This window comes from Phaethon aethereus (genome assembly GCF_964289735.1).
Source record: "Phaethon aethereus genome assembly, chromosome: 6".
Classification (NCBI taxonomy): Eukaryota; Metazoa; Chordata; class Aves; order Phaethontiformes; family Phaethontidae; genus Phaethon; species Phaethon aethereus.
In genome coordinates, this window is record NC_138580.1 from 38,316,713 (window position 1) to 38,339,452 (window position 22,740).

At 42.2% G+C, this 22,740-nt stretch overlaps 1 protein-coding gene across 1 annotated transcript in view; it reads left to right on the forward strand.

The window, feature by feature from the left end:
* The window catches only part of CPS1 (carbamoyl-phosphate synthase 1), a gene marked incomplete at both ends in the record, with an annotated part of 94,945 nt that overhangs the window by 55,749 nt on the left and 16,456 nt on the right, over positions 1-22,740 (forward strand). The window contains 9 exons of the mRNA XM_082001397.1: positions 1,886-2,027; positions 3,859-3,924; positions 4,500-4,563; positions 8,008-8,189; positions 14,124-14,318; positions 14,866-14,933; positions 17,245-17,320; positions 20,773-20,850; positions 21,876-21,983. Of these exons, the coding sequence (XP_081857523.1) occupies positions 1,886-2,027; positions 3,859-3,924; positions 4,500-4,563; positions 8,008-8,189; positions 14,124-14,318; positions 14,866-14,933; positions 17,245-17,320; positions 20,773-20,850; positions 21,876-21,983 (979 nt within the window). The remainder of the gene's footprint in view (positions 1-1,885; positions 2,028-3,858; positions 3,925-4,499; positions 4,564-8,007; positions 8,190-14,123; positions 14,319-14,865; positions 14,934-17,244; positions 17,321-20,772; positions 20,851-21,875; positions 21,984-22,740) is intronic.

Sequence of the window (22,740 nt, forward strand, 5' to 3'; positions counted from 1 at the left end):
CCTGGAGTCCCCTGAGGGCAGAGCAGCCTGGCTGTTAGAGCCAGGCTGGGACACAGTGCAGAGGACAGCAGTTGCAGTGAGCGTTGCCTTTCTGCAAATCCTCGCTAGCTGTCTGCAGCGCTGTTGTAGGCAGGTGGAGCACGCTGTTCTCATATCGCAGGGGAAGGAGAGGTGGCATTGGGGAATTCACAGAGGAAAACCAATCTACCCAGGGATCTGAACCCAACAGTTTCTGGTCCGTGCTTCTGCTCTCAGAACAGCTGGTTTGACACTTCTGTGACTCTTACCTGTTTTACGCTAGCCTGACTTCACCGAGGGCAGCAGAGCTGCTCTGTGCCTAAGCCAGAGTGGAAAATCCAATCCAATGTCTCTCTTTCATGCTTCAGCTTCCTAACACATTCCAATAAAGCAGCCTTACCCCTCTCCTCCCACTCAAATAGCATAATGCTATTTATTTAAAAATGCCATCAAGCAAAGGACATAACTCAAAAGCTCTGATTTAGGAAAATTGCTTGTTTGTTAATCATTTCCTTTTTCCTGATTCAGAGCTTGCTTGCTCATAAAATATTGATTTATTGGGCAGGCAAGGACGCTCTTGGCAATGAAGATGAAAAGCAGAAGTGCTGATAAAAATACATGGGCTTTTTTTATGTTTTTGCAAAAGCTAAGCTTAGAAAAGGTAGCTTAGAAACAGAGACAGGGAGAAACTGTATGGGCTATAGGTGGTATTGGAACAGAGATAGTGTGGGAGAGAAAAAAGTTGGAGGGAATAAAGGGGGAATGGAGAAGATGGAAAAAAAACAAAAGCAAAATGGGCAAGAAACTGTTGAGCTGCAGAGGTGGCTGGGGAAAGTAATGCATTTGAAATAAACGGCACAAAATTGGGCTCCTGAAAAGCCAAACCAGGAGAACAAGAACATACAGAAGTACTGAGAAACCCTGACTGCAAATCTGAAATCAGAAAAAGTGCCCCTGCTTTACCCTGTCCCTGTTTTCATAATGTAAGAAGCAGCACGAATGATAGGGAAAAAAGTGTACTTGAGACTGTCAGAAGGAAAAAACTATCTTGTGTGTGAGCCTCTGAAGGTCATTTCTACTATATATCTCTGAAGTCAGATGCTTTTTCAAAAGAATTCTAATTTTTGAAGGTAGACAGAGCACCCTCAACAACAGAAAGAAGGGCCTGTTTGGGACAAATTGTAGTGTTTTGAGACAAGTTGTCCTCCAGGTCAGCAGGGTCAGGGGACAGTTATGCCTCTGAATGGCTCGTCCTAGAGCTTCAGGAATTTCATGCCTTTGTGTGGAGTGGGCAGCTGCAGTGAGAGGCAGGAGATGCGAGTACATACATAATTCTTCATCTAGCTCAGTCTGGTGAAGCTTATATTTTAAAATTTAGACTGGGGGGAGGAATGTAAGGGAGAGATGGAGTTAAAGTTTGGGCATGGAGATGTGGGGATACTGAATCCAAGAAAGGAGTCACTGCAGGTCCTCTATGGAGGCTGTAATGGTAAATGACCATACAGTTGTTGTGGATATGGTGACCTTGTACTAGCCTGGTGGAGAATGCTGCCTGTGAGGTGGTGGACCTCATGATGAGTCACTCATTTCTGTATAAAAAATGCAAGGAAAGAAAGTGTTTCACTTCCTAGCATCAGCACTCTGCCTGTAGACTTCACCTTATAGGTGTTTGTGGGGGGCATCCAGTACAAAAAATATCTTTTATGTATGAGGATTGCACAGCTTAGCTGGATCTTCTTCTTTTTCTTGCCTTTGTATGCATGATCCTATAGCAACTCTATGCAATATGGAAGACACAAACACTCGTGTATCTTCCAAGTGTTCCTGTAAAGCCTCGTGCAAAGGTGTTTTTCTTATTTAATCCCAGTGAAACACTTGCAGAAGAGAAGCTGAGGAGAGCCAAACAGATCGGGTTCTCGGACAAACAGATTGGGAAATGCCTGAGGCTGACTGAAGTCCAGTGTCGTCAGCTGAGACTGAGGAAGAATATAGTGCCCTGGGTGAAACAGGTACGTGAGAAACATTGCGGTTTGTGGTGGCGGCTTCCAAGAGTGCAAGGAGCAGGGGACCTCCATGTCCTTACAAAGAGCTGAGGTAAACGAAGTGGAACCCCAGTCTCTGTTAACATCCAAGGGAGTTTTGACATTGACGTTAGAAGAGAACGAATTTCACCCATGTAGCTGTTCCTTCTGCACTGCAGGCATCAATGTAATGACATGAACATCCCGAAAGAGAGACTCAGAACATTCTTGTTCTTGTTCTGTGTGGCTGAGGGGGAAACGCAGCTATCTGGTTTCAGGAAAAGGCTGAGGATGCTGGCCTACCATGGTGTGACCATGGAAAGTGTAATATGTCTTTTCCCTTGGTAGTAACTTTTTACAGCATAATACTTTATTTGAAGTGTGCTATTGTTATGGGTTCATTTGCTATTCATTGTGATAGCACCAGCGTAATGAGCTCATCTAGTATTCATGGCAGTGTCATGAGTGCTTTGCTAGGTGTTCTGCTGCTGCATTTAAGGTATGTTGGTATTAAACTGCCACCAGCTGTTTTTTTGCCCTTAAAGGGGGGGAAAAAACCCCAACCCAAACAACAGAATTTTTCGGAAAGAGCCCATCTGTAGCCTCAGGCCCAATTCCAGATGCCAAATATCATGTTCCCCAGCTGCTGTTTTTCTTCTATATCCTCACCTGGCCCACAGAAATGTGCCTGGTCTTACACTGCGTTCTTTCAGCTGCATATGGCACTGCAGTGCTGGATTGATTTTGTGTGCCAATGTACCCTTAATAAGGTCATTCTACTTAACGCCTGCATTTGTGGCATCAAAGCATATGTTTCTTCTTAAGCGATGAAGTACAAGTTGCAGTATTAGCAACAGTAACGAGCAGGAGACACATAGTGCTGATGACATAAGGTTATATTCTTCATTATTCACAAGGATCTGGACAGCCAGTGGGGATTCCTGAAAATACTTGAAGATTGGACAGATTTTAAAATGGTATAGCATGTAAAAATTCATGTCAGGACTGCTTTAATATTGTTTCCCATTCAGTATTCGGTGTAGAAATGTTTCGGCTGTTCATTCAGGGAACTTCAGCATTTGCTGGTGACCTGGATGGACTGGTTACCATGTATAACATGCCATAAGTAGTTGACACAAATAGTTTGTGAACAGCATAGCAGGCAAATTACTCTTCTGGACTGTCTCCTGAATAATTGCATAAGAAATTAGTGAAAACTACGTGTAAGGGGTGGTTGAAAATCACTCTTGGTTTGTGTACCATTTAACTATCAAAGCATGAGTTATATTGTAACATAAATTACTTGCACTGCTGGCTGCCACTTGGCATGATCTCAAAGTGATATTGTGTGTATGTTTGTATTCAGTGTGGGAGTAAGACAGGGTCAAGAGCATAGTGTGAAGATCCCAGACGGCACAGCTAAAGAGGACAGGAGACCTGGAGGAATGGAGATCTATATAATTAATGCTGCCAAACTAACTAGAGAATGAGTGCCTCAGCAAGAAAGGGTGGATGGGGAAAGTTCGTGGGCTGTGAAAGTGTTTTATCAAAGAGGTGCGGGGCTAGAACTGCAGCTTATTAAGAGATGGTAGACTCTCCTGTTGACTGAACTGTAAGATCCGGGGGGAAGGCCAGGCATACGCTGCATTGCCAGCATATGACTGTTCAGATCACTGCCTTTTGAGGAAGGACATGATGGGAAAATAATAGGACAGAAATAGGAGTAGAAAAGGAAAGAGGGAAAAGAAAAACTCTACCTGCATGTAAGAAGGAGCTTGCACTGGCCAAGTCACAATCTCTCCTCTTCTTCCCCATACAGATCGACACACTGGCAGCAGAATACCCAGCGGTAACTAATTACCTCTACAGCACGTACAACGGGCAGGTAGGTACATTCATGTAGGAAACAACAGTCTCATTGCTGTCTAGTTTGATCTCTTTCTCCTATGCTGTATTATTTCTGGAGATCTTGCAGATGTCTTGGTCTCTGTAGCAATTGCTTTGGATGGTGTTACATATAATCCCCTTACAGCAGGCCTGGAACTTTCTCTTGCTCAAATACCGATCCAGTGCATTTAGCGTTAATGCCCCCGTGTTGTTATGATTCTGTCCTGTATCACCTGTACTTGCATCCTTGGTGTAGAGGTCAGGTGCTGGGAAAGCAGAACTCTTGTTCCACTCATCTCACCCTAGCATTCATTTTTATGTGAAATTTAACAGCTCCTTAGGCTGCTCAAATAGCCAACTCAGAGGTTTGTGTCTCCTTTGGTTTGGGTGCAGCACCACTAATTCCAGTAGAGTTGCACTTGCTTTACTCTGCAGTAAGCGAACTCGGACGTGAGCCCTGAAGGATCAGACTGTTGGATATGGGCTGAGCACCAGAAACTGTTTATTCTGAAAAGCATGGACTTAGGTGCTGTGGAGTACAGATCCTAACGACTTTTCTTCCTCCCTTCCCAGGAACACGATGTAAAATTTGATGACTGTGGAGTGATGGTGTTGGGCTGTGGACCATATCACATAGGTAAATCTTTCTTACAACTCTTCCATTCTCCTTGCACCCTCGAGCCTTCTTTGGGTATTCTTGTGGTTCATTTGTTCCTCTTCTCATATGGTGACAAAACCCTCCAGAGCACAGTGCACAGGACATCAATTCCTAACACGAGGTTTGCCTTTTACACTTGCTTGGAGACTTCATTTCATGCCCTGGAAAATACAGGACAATTTTATTATTCTTCACTTGTCACTTAGTTGTGATTTCCACAAAGTTTCAGGGAATTTTTTTTAATCTTACCTTTTACACATGTTAAGGTCTTGAGAACCTGATACCTGGTATAGAATTTTGCTGCTCCCACACTTATATGTTTACTGCCAGCTCATGACTGTGGTGTTATATACTATGCATTTTACTACTGTAAGTTTGGGTGACTATGAAAATATTTTGATATCTTCAGCTGCTTTTGTATTATCAATTCTCTGTATGCTGGTTTTCCAGCCCACTCAGATGATTATGCACCATAAGAGTTTCCTCAGGGCTATGAGTACCGAGTGGACAACCTGCTGAATTCTGTATATGATGACTTTCACTTTTTCTTTTCATGGATCCTTCCAAATAGGTTGCAATTATTGAGAAGAAAAAATGGCTTGTTACTCAGAAATATTTTTGCTCTGCATCTCACGAGTAGTGGTGATGGTTTTTGAATGCTGAAATTTAAAACTGCATCAATTTGTTTTGCTTGGATGGACAGATCACGTGCCACACTCCTGTTGCTGTTTGTAGGATGTGTCCTTTTTAAACTCAGTTTCCAGAATGAATGTTGAAATGAGTGAAATCAGGAGGAACGCTCCATGATTACGCTAATTTTTTGTGAACGCTTCTGCCAGTCAGCATGCTGTATAGCATGGTTACAAATAATAAACATAAAAAGGATAGCAATGTTGTTTAATAATTTGTATGTGAATACATTTTGCACTGTTCATCTAAAACTCCCAATTGTTTAGAGTAGCCATACAGGTCTGATCTTGGTCTTGCCTGTTCTGTAGCTTTGATTAGATCAAGACAATCTTTGGAAGAGTTTGCAACTAAATAAAGGCTGCCAAAGGAAACCATTATTTGCACTTCTGAAAGATCTTTTTTTCCTAGGTGCAATAGCCAAGTTGATTTTTTTTTTTTCTTTTGTTATCCTTTGAAGGCAAGTAAGCAGTGTGCTTTCAGAATTGTAATCATAATTCAATGGGATCGACTTAGTGTTCCCTGTGGATTTACATTTACAAAACAGGAACAGGTCAGAAAGGGCTAAATGATTTGCATTGAAGTTAAACATGTGATGTTACTTTTTCTTTTAAAGATGATTCTTATTTCCTTTTTGAAAACTGAGTTTTAGATTAAAAAAACCCAACGTTATTAATTTTATTTGAAAGTATTTTGGAATATATTACAGGAAAATCTTGCATATGTTGATACTTTTGCAAAGAAAATTATCTGGGGGAAGTGTAAGGTCATTTTAAAAGTCATGCTACATTCTGTATTTAAAAAGAAAATTATCCAAACGGAAGTCTCTTTTTTTGAAGTTTTCTTGTTCTTGTTAACTAATATGCCAAATAGAAACATGATGTGGATCAGTACAGTTGCATATTCTTGAACTTCAGCGCTTGCTGTGGCGCACCTTCCATGCACACATAAAGGCCTCTGGCTCAGGGAGAGCCTGAGCTGCGGGGTGCGAACTTTGCTCCATGAGGCTGTTGCTCAGATATTCAAGGTGATGCTTGCTCTTCACTTGCTGCCAGGAGGGTATCTGCTGTCCTGTGAGGGGGGTTTGGTTGTGTGAAAATCAGCCATGAAGGCAGTATAAGCAAGCTATTCCACCAACTGTGTGGACCAGCAGAGCGGTCTGTAAATTTTAAGGTGTGCACGTAGATTTAACACAATTGAAACCTGAAAGTGAGTTCAAAAATGCCTGTATTGGTGTAGCAATTGTCTTCTGAGGAGCAGTGTCTGGTTATGTTACAACAGTCATTGCTATTTGCTGTCTTCCCTTTTCCCACTGCTTGGATGTGACCATTACTGGATGTGGCTGCAATATACTCATAAGTGTTCAGCTGTCTTCCCAGGTTGTATTTAAAGCAGTCAGCTGGGGGCCCCGGATGATCATTGTGTCCCAGCCTCGAGGTTTCTTACGTGTGTAAGAATACCTGAATAACGGATGTGGAATACAAAAAGTGAACTAGCATCTGGTGACACTTCTGGGAAGCATCCAGTTTCAGATTTGATTTCCCTCTCTTTTCTCTGGGGCTTTAGTGAGGCCTAGGAATGTTTTGAGGTTCCTGTTTGACAGAAGTAGGGAAATAAATTGTGTGCCTGTCGGTGAGTGACCTGTGACAGCCATCTGTTTGTGACTAGGTGGTGGAGGCAGCAATTAAGCACAGCCTGAATTTCCAATGTATCTTGTCATACAAGTATATATAAAAATAATTATGTCAGTGGTTAACGATCATGTAATGACTGTGAACATACCATGATGAGGCCAAGGTTTTCTTGTAGACTGTAAGCATAACCATTTAATGATGTTTTTAAATGTGCATCATTCTCTGTTTATGGTACCCCTCCGAGATGTTTGAGCATAGAAATTTACGGGACGGTAGCTGTTAGCACAAGTCTGGACTCCGGCATTGCCTGAAGCCTGGAGCATTGCTCAAGTCCTACAGCTTGCACAAGACCAAGCGCCAAGTCTTGGTGCTCACCTGCGCACCAGGTGACTCCCTCTCTGCCTCTTTCCTGTAGACGTGGCCACAGTGCTTACTCAGGGTTCAGGATGGTAGGACATGCTTGCCCCACAGTGTTGCCATAGTCACTGTGGCCTTTAAACCAAGATAAAAGGATCACAGAGTGCCTCTAAAAGTGTTGTTCTACCTATTTGCCTTATCTAGAGTCAGTGCACAGTAAGGTCAAACCCACTGAGCTGTAATTTTTCTGTTGTTAGGTTAGCTATACTCTGCTCTTCTGGAAGGTAAAAAATACTTGTCTTCTGTTTTTCAAACCACATCTGTACAAATGCTTCGTGTTTCCTGGAGTAAGCAGCTCTGTCTTATAATAGTGGGCACTCAATTTGGTCACCTCTAAGCTTCTGCTGCTTCAGTTTTTCTCAAAGTGCGTTGGTTGGGCGGCAGTAGTAGCTGGATGGGCAGCAAGGGCAGACGTGAGTGTTTATCAGTGCAGGATGACAGACATGTTACAGAGGCCTGTCACTCATGAGTAGCTGAGCCAACTTACCTGTTGTGCTGGACGCTCACTTTTGTGGATGATTAGTTTCCATGGGAGGACAATTAGGTTTCTTGCTCTGAGCTGACAGGAGGCAACGCTGGGTTTTGTTGTTCTTTTTCTTTTTTAAGCTTGAGTGCTGAGAACGTCTGTTTATGTTTTCTTCTCTGCATCCTTCCTTTCCTTGCCCACTTTTCTGTCTCCTGGCAGGCAGCAGCGTGGAGTTTGATTGGTGTGCTGTCTCCAGTATCCGCACGCTGCGTCAGCTTGGCAACAAGACCGTCGTAGTGAATTGCAACCCAGAGACGGTGAGCACAGATTTTGATGAGTGTGACAGACTGTACTTTGAGGAGCTGTCATTGGAAAGGATCCTGGACATCTACCAATATGAGGTAAAGAAAAACTGAAGCACAATAAAAAGCCTTGAAGCAACCCAGACTTTTCAAAATTCATGTCACTAGCTTGCTTTGGCAGAGCAGCTGGGGGTGAGCGGGGAGACCTTGCTAGCAAAAGCTGTTTGGTTTGGATCCCTGTGTTGCATTTTACACATCGTTGATGTTCCTAGCAGACTGCTCAATAATGAATGCCAAATAAATATTAAATTATTTTGCAAGATGCCATATTGTGCAATATTTACAAGCAGATTTAATTTGCTGCACAGTCATTTATCGCACAAATTGTTCTGCCCTTGTGGTGCTGAGCTTTAGCACATAAGCATATCCTTGACTTTAAGCACAAGTACTCCCCCTGAAGCAGTAGAACAAGTTATGTGCATAATGCTAATGTGTGTTCAAGAACTTGCAGTCTTGGCCTTGCAACACAGTAGCACGGTGGTGGATGTGGTCCAGCATGCAGGCAGGCAGCTCAGGAAGGGGCATAGGAATTGCCGTCAAACCAAAACATGTTCCAGCTCCTCATCCAGACATTGCACTTGTCTATTAAGAGTTTTCAAGTGTTCAGAAGTGCTGATACTAAGAGACGGAGAAGAGTCCCAGGTAGATTTGGTAATGGGAGGATATCTAATGTAAACAGCTGGTCCCGATATGGAAAATGTTCATTTCTAGCTGGTAACACACTCATCTTGGATTTGTGGCTGAGGCTTTCAAAGGTGCTTACAGGAACTTCATCTCCCTTGAAATTCAGTGTGAGCTGGCTGTGTAACTTGCTGAAACAACTTTGCAGAACTCAGGTAATGTTAAAATTAATGATTTTTTTCTTAGCTCTTTTTCCCAGTATATGACAATTTGAGCTCATCTCCTGTGTGAATGGGTGCAAGTTTCTGAAATGGTTTTATAATCTGGCTATGTTTTGATCATTGTCAAATTTGGAACCAAACAAAAGCACATCAGAACTCAAGTCCTGGTCTCTAGGCTCTCTTCTTAAACCATTGGAAAAATACTGTCTAGGACCATTTTTAGATTGCATGTTCATACTGTCCTGTTTGTACATGTTGTTTTACCTCTTCTTTAAATTTTCATAAAAACAGAGGCTGTTACTGGGAAGCATAGATTTAGGACAGGCCAAAAGTCTGGTGGCTCTCTGGAGTCTCGAAGGCTGATTTTTGAATGCTTTAGGATTATCCATGAGGCTCAGCTCTGTAAAGACTGAACTCTTGTTTACTTAAGCAAAACTGAACTTCTGAACTTGGGGCATGGAAAAAAATGGTGTCACAGTACACCAGACAAATAACACTGATGAAACATAGCACCTAATTACTACAGGATCAAAGAGAAGGTAGAGATGGGTGATGAGGGAGCAACTATTCATTTAAACACATAGTGCTAATAATTAGCAAGTTGGGTAAGAAAACTATGTGAAAAGAATAATGCATACATACTGAAGCTTGCATTATCCTGCTTGTCACAGCAGGGCTTGGCAAGTTTGAAGTCATGATTCTCAGTCCATAGGCTGATCTTGCTTACCATGGGAGGCATTGCAGATCTCAAGGTCGAATAGCAGCATCCTGTGGTACCCAGAGCTGAAAGGAGAGGACACTGTGATGGCAATTTCCCCAGCTGAGCCAGCCATGCTCATCAGCTGGACTGTGCTTATGCATCTGGGCATGCTTTTAGCCTGCCCTGCTTGTAAAGTAAACCAAAAAGTGATCTTGAGAGGAGAGAGGTCAGGGAGGAGGTAGCAGGAGCGGAGGTGGTGGGAATAAAAAGGGACAGAAGAGAGATATTGGGAGTTTGCAGAGGATTCTACTACTCTGACTTGGGTATGAAAACAACTAATTTGACGTTTGCTCTGGAGGTGTTAAAGCCATCAGGATCTGAGCTGAAACATCCAAAGTTACGGTTGGGCTGTCTAATAAAACCCAAGATGAATAATAAATACTCATCTGTTTTAGAACACTTCTCTTAGGTAGTGACAAAAGGGAATGCTATCATTATGCCTAATTTGCAAGTAAGGAAATTGAGTCTCTGAGGAATAGAGAGACTGCACAGTGTCATGCAAAATGACACAGGCAGACCTGGGGACAGACTCCAGACCTCCAGCAGAGTGTAGTCTAAAACATAGTATATGCTGTATGTAATTTTTTTAAAAATGAGTGAGCCAAATGCTAATATCCTGTTAACAGAATACTTCCTCAGGCAAATGCAGTTGGAAGTCATTCCCTAAGGAAATGATCAAGTTAAAAATTCAGGATCTGATTCTGAGATCCCTCACCAATCCTGCAGATAACCATCTCTCCCAGCTTCATATACAAAGCATGAATATTGCCATGATTTCAGACCGATCTTTTAAACTCTCCACCTCATTAGCCTCCTCCAGTGTTCCAATGTACAATGAACAGTGGCAAATACTGTGAAAAAGTCCTGGACCATTGGCAAACCATAGGTAAAACCGTCAGCAAACAATGGACACAACCCTTTGCCCTCAACAGAGATAATATATCAAGTCCCTGAACGTTGTTAGGATTAGCAGCAAACCTTGGGCAACTATCAAGCTCAAATAAGTAGGTGCACTGACTTGTCCCAGTTTTTATGATTAGGCAAATTAAGCTACCTTGAGGAGCAAGGTTACCAGTGAGACTGAAGGGACAGGAACCTGCCTCCCAAGAGCTGCTCACAGCTTTGCGCAGTCCTATCCCAGGAACATACTCAGGTGTCCCTCCTCTTTCTCTCCCTTGTGTCCCCTTTTACCTCTCCCTCTCCAGTTGACATTCAAAGCTGCTCTGACTCACCGGAGAGTGAGCTCCGCACAACAGAGCTGTGCTTTGGAGGGAAGTTTAATTTACTGTGAATGTACAAAGTTAGGTGGTAGTCTATGAGGACAATAATTTAAGAAAAATAAAATTCCTTCCCTCAGATTTATTGGCTTTTTGTTTTCAGAGAAGATGTTCCCTTTTTATTTTAATATCTATCTGCTTGAGGGCCTCTTCTGATTCTTTTTCAGTTTCTAGGATCGTTCTGAAACAATTCGTAAAACTAAAGGAGGCTCTTAGGTACAATTTTAATGGTCTAATTTGTTTTCAAACTCAGGAAAAAAGAAAACCCAACTCTATTACTAATGACATAAAAGCAAGATAGTAATAAAAAGAGGAATTTTTGTTATAAAGGGGAAAATAATTCTCTCTAGGCTTCTTTTCCTCGATTATGTATAGTGTGTATTTTAAAGATATCTATTGGCAAGGATGTTATTAATTTTCTTTATAATTAAAATATGGCTGATGACAAAGTGATATGCAGTGGAGTCCATTCCTGTCTGCTCACATTTCTCAGTGGAGCAGTCCTGTTCCCTAGCGGGGCAGTGGGCTGCTCTTTGGGAGAGAGTGTGCTTTTGAAAATAACAGCTGAATTTTAAAGGAAGAAGTAAGCAGCAGCTGGGCCTCAATTTACGGTTCTTTTTGAGTAAAAATTAGTATATGATTCTTTGCTGTCTGCTTGAATAAGCCATCTCCTCTGTCTCTGTGGGGCTGGAGTCCCTAACGCCATCCCAACTTTGATGTAGGCAGTATTTGGATTTTAGGGGCTCAGTGACTAGAATTGTTTTACAGGAAGAAATAAGCAGCAGCTGAAGGGAAGCTGTTAGCTGGGACATTCGCATTTCAAGTATGTTGAGGATAGATTAAGATGTTGGTTGACCTTGGCAGCAAAACTAGGTTGACTTGCTGTCAAACAGGAACCATTCCAAGCTGCAGGAAGGGGGTTGCTTATTCACTGCCTGGTTCTTGTCCATGTGGGCCCAGGGACTAGAGATAAGTACGGTATTTTGGATGGGTCTGGAAGCAGTATGGAACAGATTTTTCTTCCTAGTTGGAGATGGTGAGCTCCAGTGTCATGAGACAACCCTGTGTGGGCACAAAACAGCCTCTGTCCTTGCTCCACCCTCTACCAATGAGGCATTTTTCACTCCCTGTCCTAAGCTCTTTCAGATGGTTGCTGTTGGCTGGCAGCAGCATGTCATGCTGTAAGTGACTGCCTGATGAAAAGGAAAAAAATATCTCCAGCACTGTATATTAGCATGTTAAGCAAATAATAATCTTGCAGACCTTGGGATAATAAGTGCTGCTTACACGCCAGACTTTTTTAGTGGATTTTTATTATGGTAGGAAATTAACCCCATTAAAGTTGATCAGGGTTTGTACTAGCATTTATCATCTGGTTTTTCTCAGTCACCTCTAGTCCATCCTGCTCTTAACTTACAGATCTGCCACTCTCAATCCCCTTAAATCCCTCATTAAGAAGTTCCTCTTCCAGGAGGCCAGTGGGGCTAACCTTCTTCAGGAAAAACACACTTCTTAATTAAAAGAACATTGATACTCTAAAAGACAGAGCCAAACCATGGATCACTTGATTTATGTTTCCGTTTGTTAGGGGTGGGTAAAATGTTTAAAACACATTTGGTTCAAAAGAGCCCTTCACTGCAACTGTACTATGGGCCTGATGCTCCTTTGAGCAAAGTTTCACCACCTTTAATTTGGAAGTAAAGTGCCCATTATTTAATTACCCTCAATTATTACACAATGTAGATGTAATTAATGTCATCATAATTGTTGCAGGTACTCCAAGGTCTTTTTTTACTATTGAAAGTTTTCATACCAGACTAGATTGTACTTGAAAGCATTATCATGTAAAAAAAATGCCCATATTTGCACCTGAAGAAGGATGTGCATTTGCAAGCAACCTTACGTGTCTCTTGTTATTTACCATTTATTATTTCCTCACTTAAAATATCATGGTCACCCAGTGACAAGCATGAAATGTGCTATTGTGGCTGGAGGATGCTGTGCCACCTGTCCTGCCTCATTCGCTTCCGGAATTGAAGTGCTCGCAAATAATCTGCTTAGAAATGAGCATATATGAGAGTTTGGCTGAAATACTTATCGCTATTGAGTGTGCTACCAGAAATGAGGTGCTAGTAAGTAATAACGAGGGTAAATTAAAATAAAGGGCTCAGTGTATCCAGAGTAATTCACACCACCACAGGCTGTCTGAGGGATTGGGCTCTGTTGAACTAGACTCTGCTTTGCTTTGTACAGGCCAGCAAGGGGTCAGCAGTGAGCGCTCCTTAAAGGCTGGCTTCTGCCCTAGAAAAGGATATTTTCTTAGAAAATAAGGGTGCTGGCAGAAAAAAAAAAATTTCCAGTTGTTTCCCGTTGACTCTCTGTGGGAGGTTACTGCCTTGCAACTCTAGTAAAAAAGAGTTTGTGTAAATGTCTGCTATTCTGGCAGTCCCTGACCACGAGCATGGGAGAGGCTGTTTTCTTGGAATAGCTGGACTGAGAAAGAAAGGGGACCTCGAACATGTTGTTTGTTCATGCTACTGTGTCCAAAGGTTGCAGCAGGAGAGTGGGAGTGGGCTCTGTTGAAGTGATAGTCCCTGTGTGAACACGTGAGGGAGACCTGACCCCATCGAGTGGAGTTTTGAGTTTTGTTGCGAGGTGTAACGCTTTCGTAGCGCAGTGCCCTTCCTCTGCAAAGCTAGGGACCTCATTGCTTATCCTCACTGTGAAAGCAGAAGCACCTAAATATGACATGAAAACAAGGTAACAGTCTGTGGATCTAGCAGAAGTTATAAAATCTTGGCTTGATGTCAAAAGGAATGTGAACGGTGCAGATTTCCTTGGTTTCCTGGGGAATTTGATCTCAAGTTACTGCTGGGTTTTGAGTGATATCAAGGAGGATATTGGTGCTTTGGAGAGGCTACACTCTGAATCACACTTTGCAGCCTGGGTGCCTCTGGATCAGCACAATTATGATCTGGCTTTACTCATAGCAACCTGAAAAGTGATGTATTCTAAATATTGGATTCCTAGTTACAACAGCTCTTAATGTTAAGCTGACTTGGACATGACTGTGCTCCTTTCTGTCTGCCAACAGGGATGCAGTGGTTGCATTATTTCTGTAGGTGGGCAGATTCCCAATAACTTGGCAGTGCCACTGCACCAGAGTGGAGTGAAGATCCTTGGCACAAATCCTTTGCAGATTGACCGGGCAGAAGATCGCTCCGTATTCTCAGCTGTTTTGGATGAGCTGCATGTGGCCCAGGCTCCCTGGAAGGCAGTGAGCACACTGGTAAGTTGGGATGCGCATCTGGGAAACAGTGAAGCGGCTGGGGGTTGTTATGAGCATCTGCTCAGGGGGGACCGACTTACCAATACGTTTCAAGATTCCAAAGACCTTTGACAGTCTTTTACTGCCGATCTTGAAGAACCTTTTGATCCCTCAAATGCTGTAGCATCACTGGTGGAGGGATGGAAACTGGAGGGGGAGTGTCTTTAGATTACCTTTACACAACATGGGGTATATACCCAGCAAAAGTTAGCACTACTATCAAACTACTCTAATTTATCCTGCTGGCTTTAAAAACTATGCTAGCAGGTGGAGATTGCAAAGGAATAGCGATGTGTCAGCACTGCCCTTTTTTCCTGGTGAAGCTCTATGGACAGAGAAGGTCTGAAGATGACAACTCTGGAACAAGAAGTCATGTATTATGTTCAGCCTAGGTCCCTCCCCTCCAATCGTAACGGCTAGTAAAGTGCAAATGCAGGTAGAGTTGAAATTTTGGTATGACTTGAAAATATTTTCTCATTCACAGCATGTTTTTCCTCCCTTTCTTTAGAGAGATGCTGTTGAATTTGCAAGCTCTGTGAGTTACCCATGTTTGCTGAGGCCTTCCTATGTTCTGAGGTAAGGCTTAACCATCAGAGCTCATCAAGTTGGGGGTATGAACTACAAAAGCATCTTTGAGACAAGGGAGAGTAATTTCAGGGGACGTGTGGAAAACACTATTCTATTCTAGGTGTGTGTGGCATAAAGCTGCCCATCTTAACAGGTGGGACAACTGCTCAAACCAATAAAGGAAGCCAGTGGATCCCTTAGGTCCTTCGGGCACAGATCAAAGGGTAGATCAAAGAACATAATTATTAGAATGTCTGTTTAGCTGCATTACCTTTTTTGTATCTCAAGGCCAAAAACATGAACCACCTGGGATATCCCTTAAGGTTCCTGAGACTACTACCTGTACAATTAAGCCAGAAGAGTGTTTACCACCGGGAAAAACAGAAGGGAACATGCTGAGGCCATTTATTGGGGTTGGCGTCTGTTTCTAGAAAATGACAGTGCATCTTTTGAATTCAGGTTCTTATTTGCTAAGCTTCTCTGCTTACAGGCATGTTTTATGTCCCTATGCAGTGGCAGCTGCTTCTCTTTAATAGACCTTGTACAGAGCCACACGTTTCCAACAGCTAGAGTTTTTGAACAAGTTACACCAGTGCATACACACCGCAAACTCACACGTTCTGAATGGTCACTCTTCTCTGCGAGGCGTTTCTTCATAGCTGGATGACTGGGCACAGAGGGTCAGCCTGTTGGGCACAGTTTATAAGTGAAAATAAATTGGAGGCAGAACCCTTTTCATATGAAAAAAGACACACATCAAAATGAAGAGGCACAGTATTCATTTTCAGGGAGAAAAAAATCTTTTTATTTAAAAAGAAGAAAAGGAGAAAGTTTTCCTGTATGTTCAACCCTCAAGGAAATAGGCTTTAGAAGAGTCTGCTGAGTGTGAATTTTCTATCCAGTTTCTGAAGCTTGCAGTGGAGTTGCAAAGCAAAGTTAAAAACCAGCACTCAGATCAGGAGGATAAGTTAGAAACTGCTCCTGATGTAATCCTCCAGATTTTTAGGGAACACTTCTTTTAGCCTATTGTTTCTATCCATGTTAAATTCCGTATAAGCCATTTCTGTTGTATTTGCTAAAGGGTGTTTGGACAGGTTAGGGGGACTTCAGGGAGAAAGGTGAAACTGGAGGACGTAAAACTTGAGGAAATAGAAAGTGAAAAGCCCTAGCACAGCACACTGGCCTCTATTTGCAGAACAGCAGCAGGTCCACAGCTAGACTTCTTCATCCTTTGAATAGATACGGCCTTTAATATTTGCCAGTTGCCTTGGAAAGCTAAATGCATTTCCCCGCTAGTTACGTACTGTGTGCACCAGCTCACATCCTCAGTGGTGCAACTGATATAGGTCCATGGATTTAATTGAACTCTATTGATTTACATCAGCTGAAGAGGTAGTCTTACATGAGGCAAGTATAATCACCTAGGTACTTGTGTCTATTTATCTTAGGCTAAAGTGACTGGTTTTGTGGGATAGATCCTTCCTCCACTTTTCCCCACAGCCTCTGCAGGCTTCCCACCAAAGCAAAGGGGAAACTGAGTGTCAATGGTGGAAGTTACCAATGTAACATCTTTTTTAAAACATTCTTGCCTTTAAAAAGGGACCTGAATCACTGACTCTCAACCCATGTTCTCCCAGATCCCCCTCTCTGGTATTACTGACAGCTACATTTCAAAGTAGCTTTCAGATACAGTGTCTGTGCCTGCTGTGCCCCTCCTTTAAGGTCTAAGGAGTTACGGGAGGGGCACAGCAAAACGACCAGCAAAGAACAGCCCCTTTTCAGCTGCGTTTGCACTGCCGCACCATCACCAGTGGCCTGTGCGTTGCTCACATCATCTGTCACCCATGAGCAACTGGGTGTTGTTGTGAATGTGAGCAAAGCACCTGTTTTATCCAGCGCTCACAGATAACCTGCACATATGGTGAAAGTTTAGGTCCTTGGTGGGGTTATCTAGCTGACTAGTCCTCTCCCCCAGCTCAGCTTTAAAGGCTTGAGTCAGAAAGGAAATTTGGAATCGCTGCTAAGAAAGGAAATTTGGTATCGCTGCTAAGGCTACATGACCACAGTTCTTTAGTTGATTCCTTGTTGTGCTTCTGGAGGTCACCTGTCTTCTCTAGAAAGTATAATGGAGGTTCATTAGGTACCAGCTCTGCCTTTCTTTCAGCCAAGAGTGCAGCAAGTGGCTTGAGTCAGAAGCTTGCTTGCCTAGTCTGTCCTATAAAGGTAGTTGGCAACCTTGTGCTGTGGTGTCTAACACTGATATCTCCCTCGAAGTCACAAGGGAAGCTGACCTGTTTTCTTTTCTTTGCCATTCTCACAGTGGGTCTGCAATGAATGTAGTATTCACTGAAGAGGAAATGAAGAAGTTCTTAGCAGAAGCCACCAGAGTCTCTCAGGTACCAGTCTTTTCCCTGCTACTGCTTTTTCTTTGCTGTATTTGTTTCACCTCTACTGTGTTTTCCATCTCTTTGTTTCTGTATTGTGCCTCCTCACTCTTTCCCTTCCTTGTTTGTGAAGGAGTCAGTGAAATTAGAGTTTGTCCCCTCGGTTTGTTCCCCAGCAGGCAGACCATGGGAGCCTGCGCAAGCATCCTTACTGATACCACTGGGATGCCCACATGGAGTGAGGACAGCAGTTAGCTGCTGTACCCAGGCATCCATTTCTGACCAGTTAATTATATAAACAGCTGTAGGGTAACAGTCTGGGACCCTTCCTACCCCATCCAAACTTGCTAGTAGCAGGTTATGACAACTGATAGCATCTTTCACTCAGTTTCTGAACTGTTTTGCCTGGCTTCTTTGAACAACTTACAACTTCATCCTGACCTCTTCTGCTTCACCAATGACCTTCTTCCCCGCGCCCCCCCTCCCCCCCTTTTAAATGCAGGAACATTAGGAAGATTTTGCTGTGACATTTAACTCCAAATCATGCACTGAGTTCCATTTTCCACTGATACAAAAGCAGGACTGGTGCCTGCTTACTGTTAAGCCAGTGGGATTATTGATCTGCCGAGTATGTAATGCAGAAGATGAAAGTTCTCGTTTCCATTTTAAATGTTTTTCAAAAGTTAGTTTGGGGATTTTTTTAAAGTGTCTTTTTTCTAGCAAAGGGAAAAATTTGGTCTAGCACATGGAGATTTAGAAAAGAAAAATCTGAGCGATTTCCCAAAGACATGAATGCTTCAGAACATAGTAAACGGCTCAAAGCCTAAATTTCTTCTATACCTTCTATCAGTGTTATTGTACAAGAGATGTTTGGAGTGATGAGAATATGGGAGGAGGAGAAAGTTAAACAATTGAGATTGAATGAAGAACATACAGAATTCGAAGTCTGACCTTTCAACAGTCTCTGATTTGTCCTCGCCTTTTATTCTGTTTTCTTCTGAGGGTTTTCCCCCTTTTTTTGAATGATCACTCTTCAGAACAGTACTGTAACACCATAAATACTACTTCACAGGAATCTTGGAGTTAAAAATAGGTCAAAGAGGATCTCTCTGAAAACACAATTGGCTATGGTTTATGTGGGTAAACACACATTACTGCTTACTCGCGGGATTTCTTAGGTGGTTAAAGCTTGAACAAGAAAAAAAACCATGTAGTTTTTAAGTGTATGAGGCAAATGATGGAAGTTTAGCATTTCACCAGGAAAAGATGGAATGAAATGGAGATACTTTGCAAAGTAATAATATCCTGAAGGATAGGTTAGTATGGAGGCAAGCAGACCACTTATTACCATCTTTGAACAGCTTTAAAGGCATTTTTTGAAAGCTGGAGAGTACCACTGTTTCTTCCATCAGAAGGAATTAATAACTAATTTTCAGAACATTACAGGGTCAACCTGTGGCAGAAACCAGATTCCCAGCAATGTTCAGCCTCACAAAACACTTAGCTTCTTTCTGTACTTAAGGTGAAGTATCCTGCCTTGTGTTTCCCCATGCTCTCACGGAAGCAGACCAGGCAGCAGCCCTAAGCCATGTTCGGTGGGACAGGTTACTTTCTCATGCCACTGGATGGCTTTATGATGGCAGATGGAGGCTGAAGCCCAAGAAAGTGACCCTTGGTCAGCTTAGCTTGTCACAGCTTGATTGAATTGCACTGGGCAATGTTCCTCTTCATTGCTGAGACGTCTCATCCCTGGTACAGGAGGCACTGCTGCGAGTTGAAGTTGTAGAATCTTGGTAATATGTGATGTATTTCTGGGGAAAAGAGTGCATGTTCCCATGGGATCCTTGTGATGTCCAGTTCTGTTACACAAATAAGGCACTGATGCTTGCTGCAGACATGACCAGTTGCACACCGTGAGTCTTTCGATGCTCTGGCCCTGATCCTGAAGAGACTTGCACTAAGATTTACCTGCTAAATTTGTGCTAGTGTAGTCAGTCTGCTAAGGGAAGAGTTCTTTCTTCATCCAGTATTTTTCTACTGACAAAAGCCATAGTATAGTGGAAGCTGAACTAGCAAAAAGCAACCCAGAACAAAAGTACTGTATTCTGCTTCTAAATTTAGGAGGGTTTTTCTCATCTCATCAAGCCTTTATGACCTGTGAGTGGTTCCACAGAAGCTAGCAGTATTAATTGTGAGTATACAACTGAACAGGAGCATCTCTGTGCGACAGGTTTCATTTTCCTGGTTACAAAGCCTTGCCTAGTTCTGCTCCATCCAACAGAGCATCTCCAGATAAAGTGCCTGACCAGTGTTGTTCTGTTGTTTTAGTTACTTTGCTATTATGGTCTTATGTCATTATGGCATTTATGTTATCAATAATGTTCAAAACTTCTTGTGCTAGTTGAGACAGATTGGAATAAACAAGGTTGTATGCACATATAAAATTTAGTGAAAAACTGCAGCAAGACAGAAAGTTGCAGGACACAAGCCACTAAATTTATGAAACAGTGTAGCCTGTGGCATTGTCCTTGCCTGTGAATTTACCCTTGCACTGATAAATGTAAGGAATTGTGTCTTCTAACTTCTGGAGTTGCTTTATATTTTTTCAAAAAGAGCCTTTTGAGCATGCACAGACTGTCATTTATTCCATTTTATTCTCTAATAAATAACAGGCAGTTAATAGTGGATGGGACAGGTAAAATGTTGAGACATAAAGCTGGCCTGGAAGAATGTGGATTAGATTTTTAACTGTCTGTTGGAGCAGGTGGCTGGAAGAAAAAAGCATTAGAGAAGCATGGGAAGTGTGTGCTAGCATCCCAGAGATAAGCGGGAAGAAGAGGAAGGAAAACAATGTATGCCAGGGAATGTATTGAGAGTCAAGGACAGGTTGCTCCTGGCCAGCTATAATTAGTGGCAACTTCTCCCTGGGAGACTTGGGAAACCAGGCAGAGACATGAGAAAGGAATGGATCTGTTGCCTAAGATACATGACTTAAAAATAGCAAACAGCCACTACACAAAGTCATCAAGTATGCCAAGAATCAATTACTCAGTGAAGCAGTAAGCCCAGTGAGGTGACTGGGAGACTCAGAGGAAGGAAGAATTCAGGATCTTGGAGGTAAAGAACATCTTTGGGAGACAGGGTCAGAGGTCGCTGAATCCATGCACGTGTGCCACTATCTTCTATCTACGATGGTCTCGCCTAACAGCTTTTTGTGGTTTTTACCCAGATTTCCCTGTCATGGTGACATTATGGAGGACCCAAGCTAAAGCATCACTGGCTTTGGGGAAATCATGCTAAGTTTCCCCCCATTATTTCTTTGCGAAGTTTACTTATCTGTGGAAATAAAAATATTAATAGATTCTGCTTCCAAAGCTTTTCCAGTGATGAATAGTTAAGTGCTTGCATGGTCCCAAAATACTCTCAAATAAAAACTTTCTTCTTTTGTCTTGTCTTGATGACAGGATCACCCTGTGGTACTCACTAAATTTATTGAAGATGCCCGTGAGGTGGAAATGGATGCTGTAGCAAAGGCAGGAAGAGTAAGAACTTTGCTTTTCTTTAATATTAAACTTATTTTTCAGGATTGGAGATTTGCAAAAATGTGTAGTTTGAATGTGTTACTATACAGCCATGGATTCGTGCTGAGAAGAGTAGAGAAACAAGAAAAGATTAACTAATCTTAGATTAAAAAACATCATGCTTGAAAAGCTCAACCTACCTTATTGTATACATGTAAACAGTTATTTTTTTTAAGCACTGTTTAACTGTGTGAATGAATCCTTTAGAATATAATTTTTATTGGATTCGCAAATCACTGGCTTCACAAATTACTTTCATCAGGATTGTATCAGCATGTGTTACGATATTACCACAGTTGCTTTATTATTACAACTTCACCTTGCATTTCATTAGTCATCAAAGACAGTTCTCACAAAAAAAAAAAATCACAAACTTCCCATTTAACAGAAGTATTGTGTTTTCAATCTTCATTTTTAACCATCAGACAAGATCACTTTTTTGGTATCAAGGTAGTGCGCCTTCATGCAATTCATTCAGTTCAAATCCTTAGGCCTGAATTTTCTCTGCTTTCTTTTCTGCATGATTAAAACACCACAAAAGAGTGGGGGGGAAAAATAATATACAAATTATGTTAGCCCATACTTCTTTCTATTGGGGAATGACAACTTTTTTGTGTTTGTGGTGGGAGAACTTAGAGAGCTGGACTAAAGCCTAATTAGTTTTTACCTTCTGAGTCAATGTGTGTTAGAGAGAGGAAAGAAGCCTTAGGACCTCCAGACTGTCGTGGGTTTTATAATGTCTGCAGTTTGCTTAATCACAGTATGAAAACCACTAACATAGTCCCCTTGTTCATATGCTTTGTGTCTGCTTCAGGCCTACTCTCCCCAACATCTTGGGTGATTCCCTTTTTTCCCCCCTATCCTCTTTTGGATACATCTCTGTTCAGGAGATTGTGCCGGGCTGGACATGCAGAAGGCATAGAGGTGGGGGGACAGTTGATGACAGAAGGTGAAGTGACTAACTGCTCTCTTGTTACTATATGCAGGTTATCTCACATGCCATTTCAGAGCACGTGGAGGATGCAGGTGTTCACTCTGGAGATGCCACCCTCATGTTACCCACACAGACTATTAGCCAGGGAGCCTTGGAGAAGGTAGGTGTTGCACTAGCACTGAAGACAAAAAGAAAAGAAGAGTTTGAATTTGCTTTCCCCCTTTGCTTGGGAGAACTCAATCACCAATGGAGAAATCAAATCACCAGTGTTTTTTAAAGGCCAGTGTGATGTGTGCAAATGTGGAATGTTATTGTACCCCCTATCATTGGCTATACTACACATAGGATCATCTGAACTGCTTCCCATTAATTTAAGCAGCAGAGGTACACACTTTCAGACCCATTGGATTTTTTTGTTTCATTGGCTTAGGACCAGCAACCATAGCAGTAGAGGAGTCTAATCCATATATATGCTGTGGTTCACTTTCCACTTCCTCTCCTCCCACAATCCTTAGATTAGATCAGCTGTAAGACTTTCTAGCTGCCTGCCTTTTCTGGAAAGGATATCAAGAATGAATGAACCTCACCTAAACTTGACTTTTTCCCCTTTCAAGACTAAACATAGTGATACAGTTAGTTGTCCAAATGCATTTTCTAAATGAAATTTACCATGCCCCATGATATCGTCCTGGAAAGGATTTGCTTGGAAACTAATAAGAGCTGTAATGCAACGGTCTGTGCTCCAACTCTGCAAGAATGTCCAAGGCCTTGTTTCCGAAAATAGTCATCTCCTGGAGCAAAGTTATTCAAATGCTTATACTGGAACGGCACATGGTTTCTTGACAAACCTAGAAAATAAGACCATGGTGTTTTCTCCCAACTTTTATTTCTGCTGACGCACGTCCCACTGATTTGTG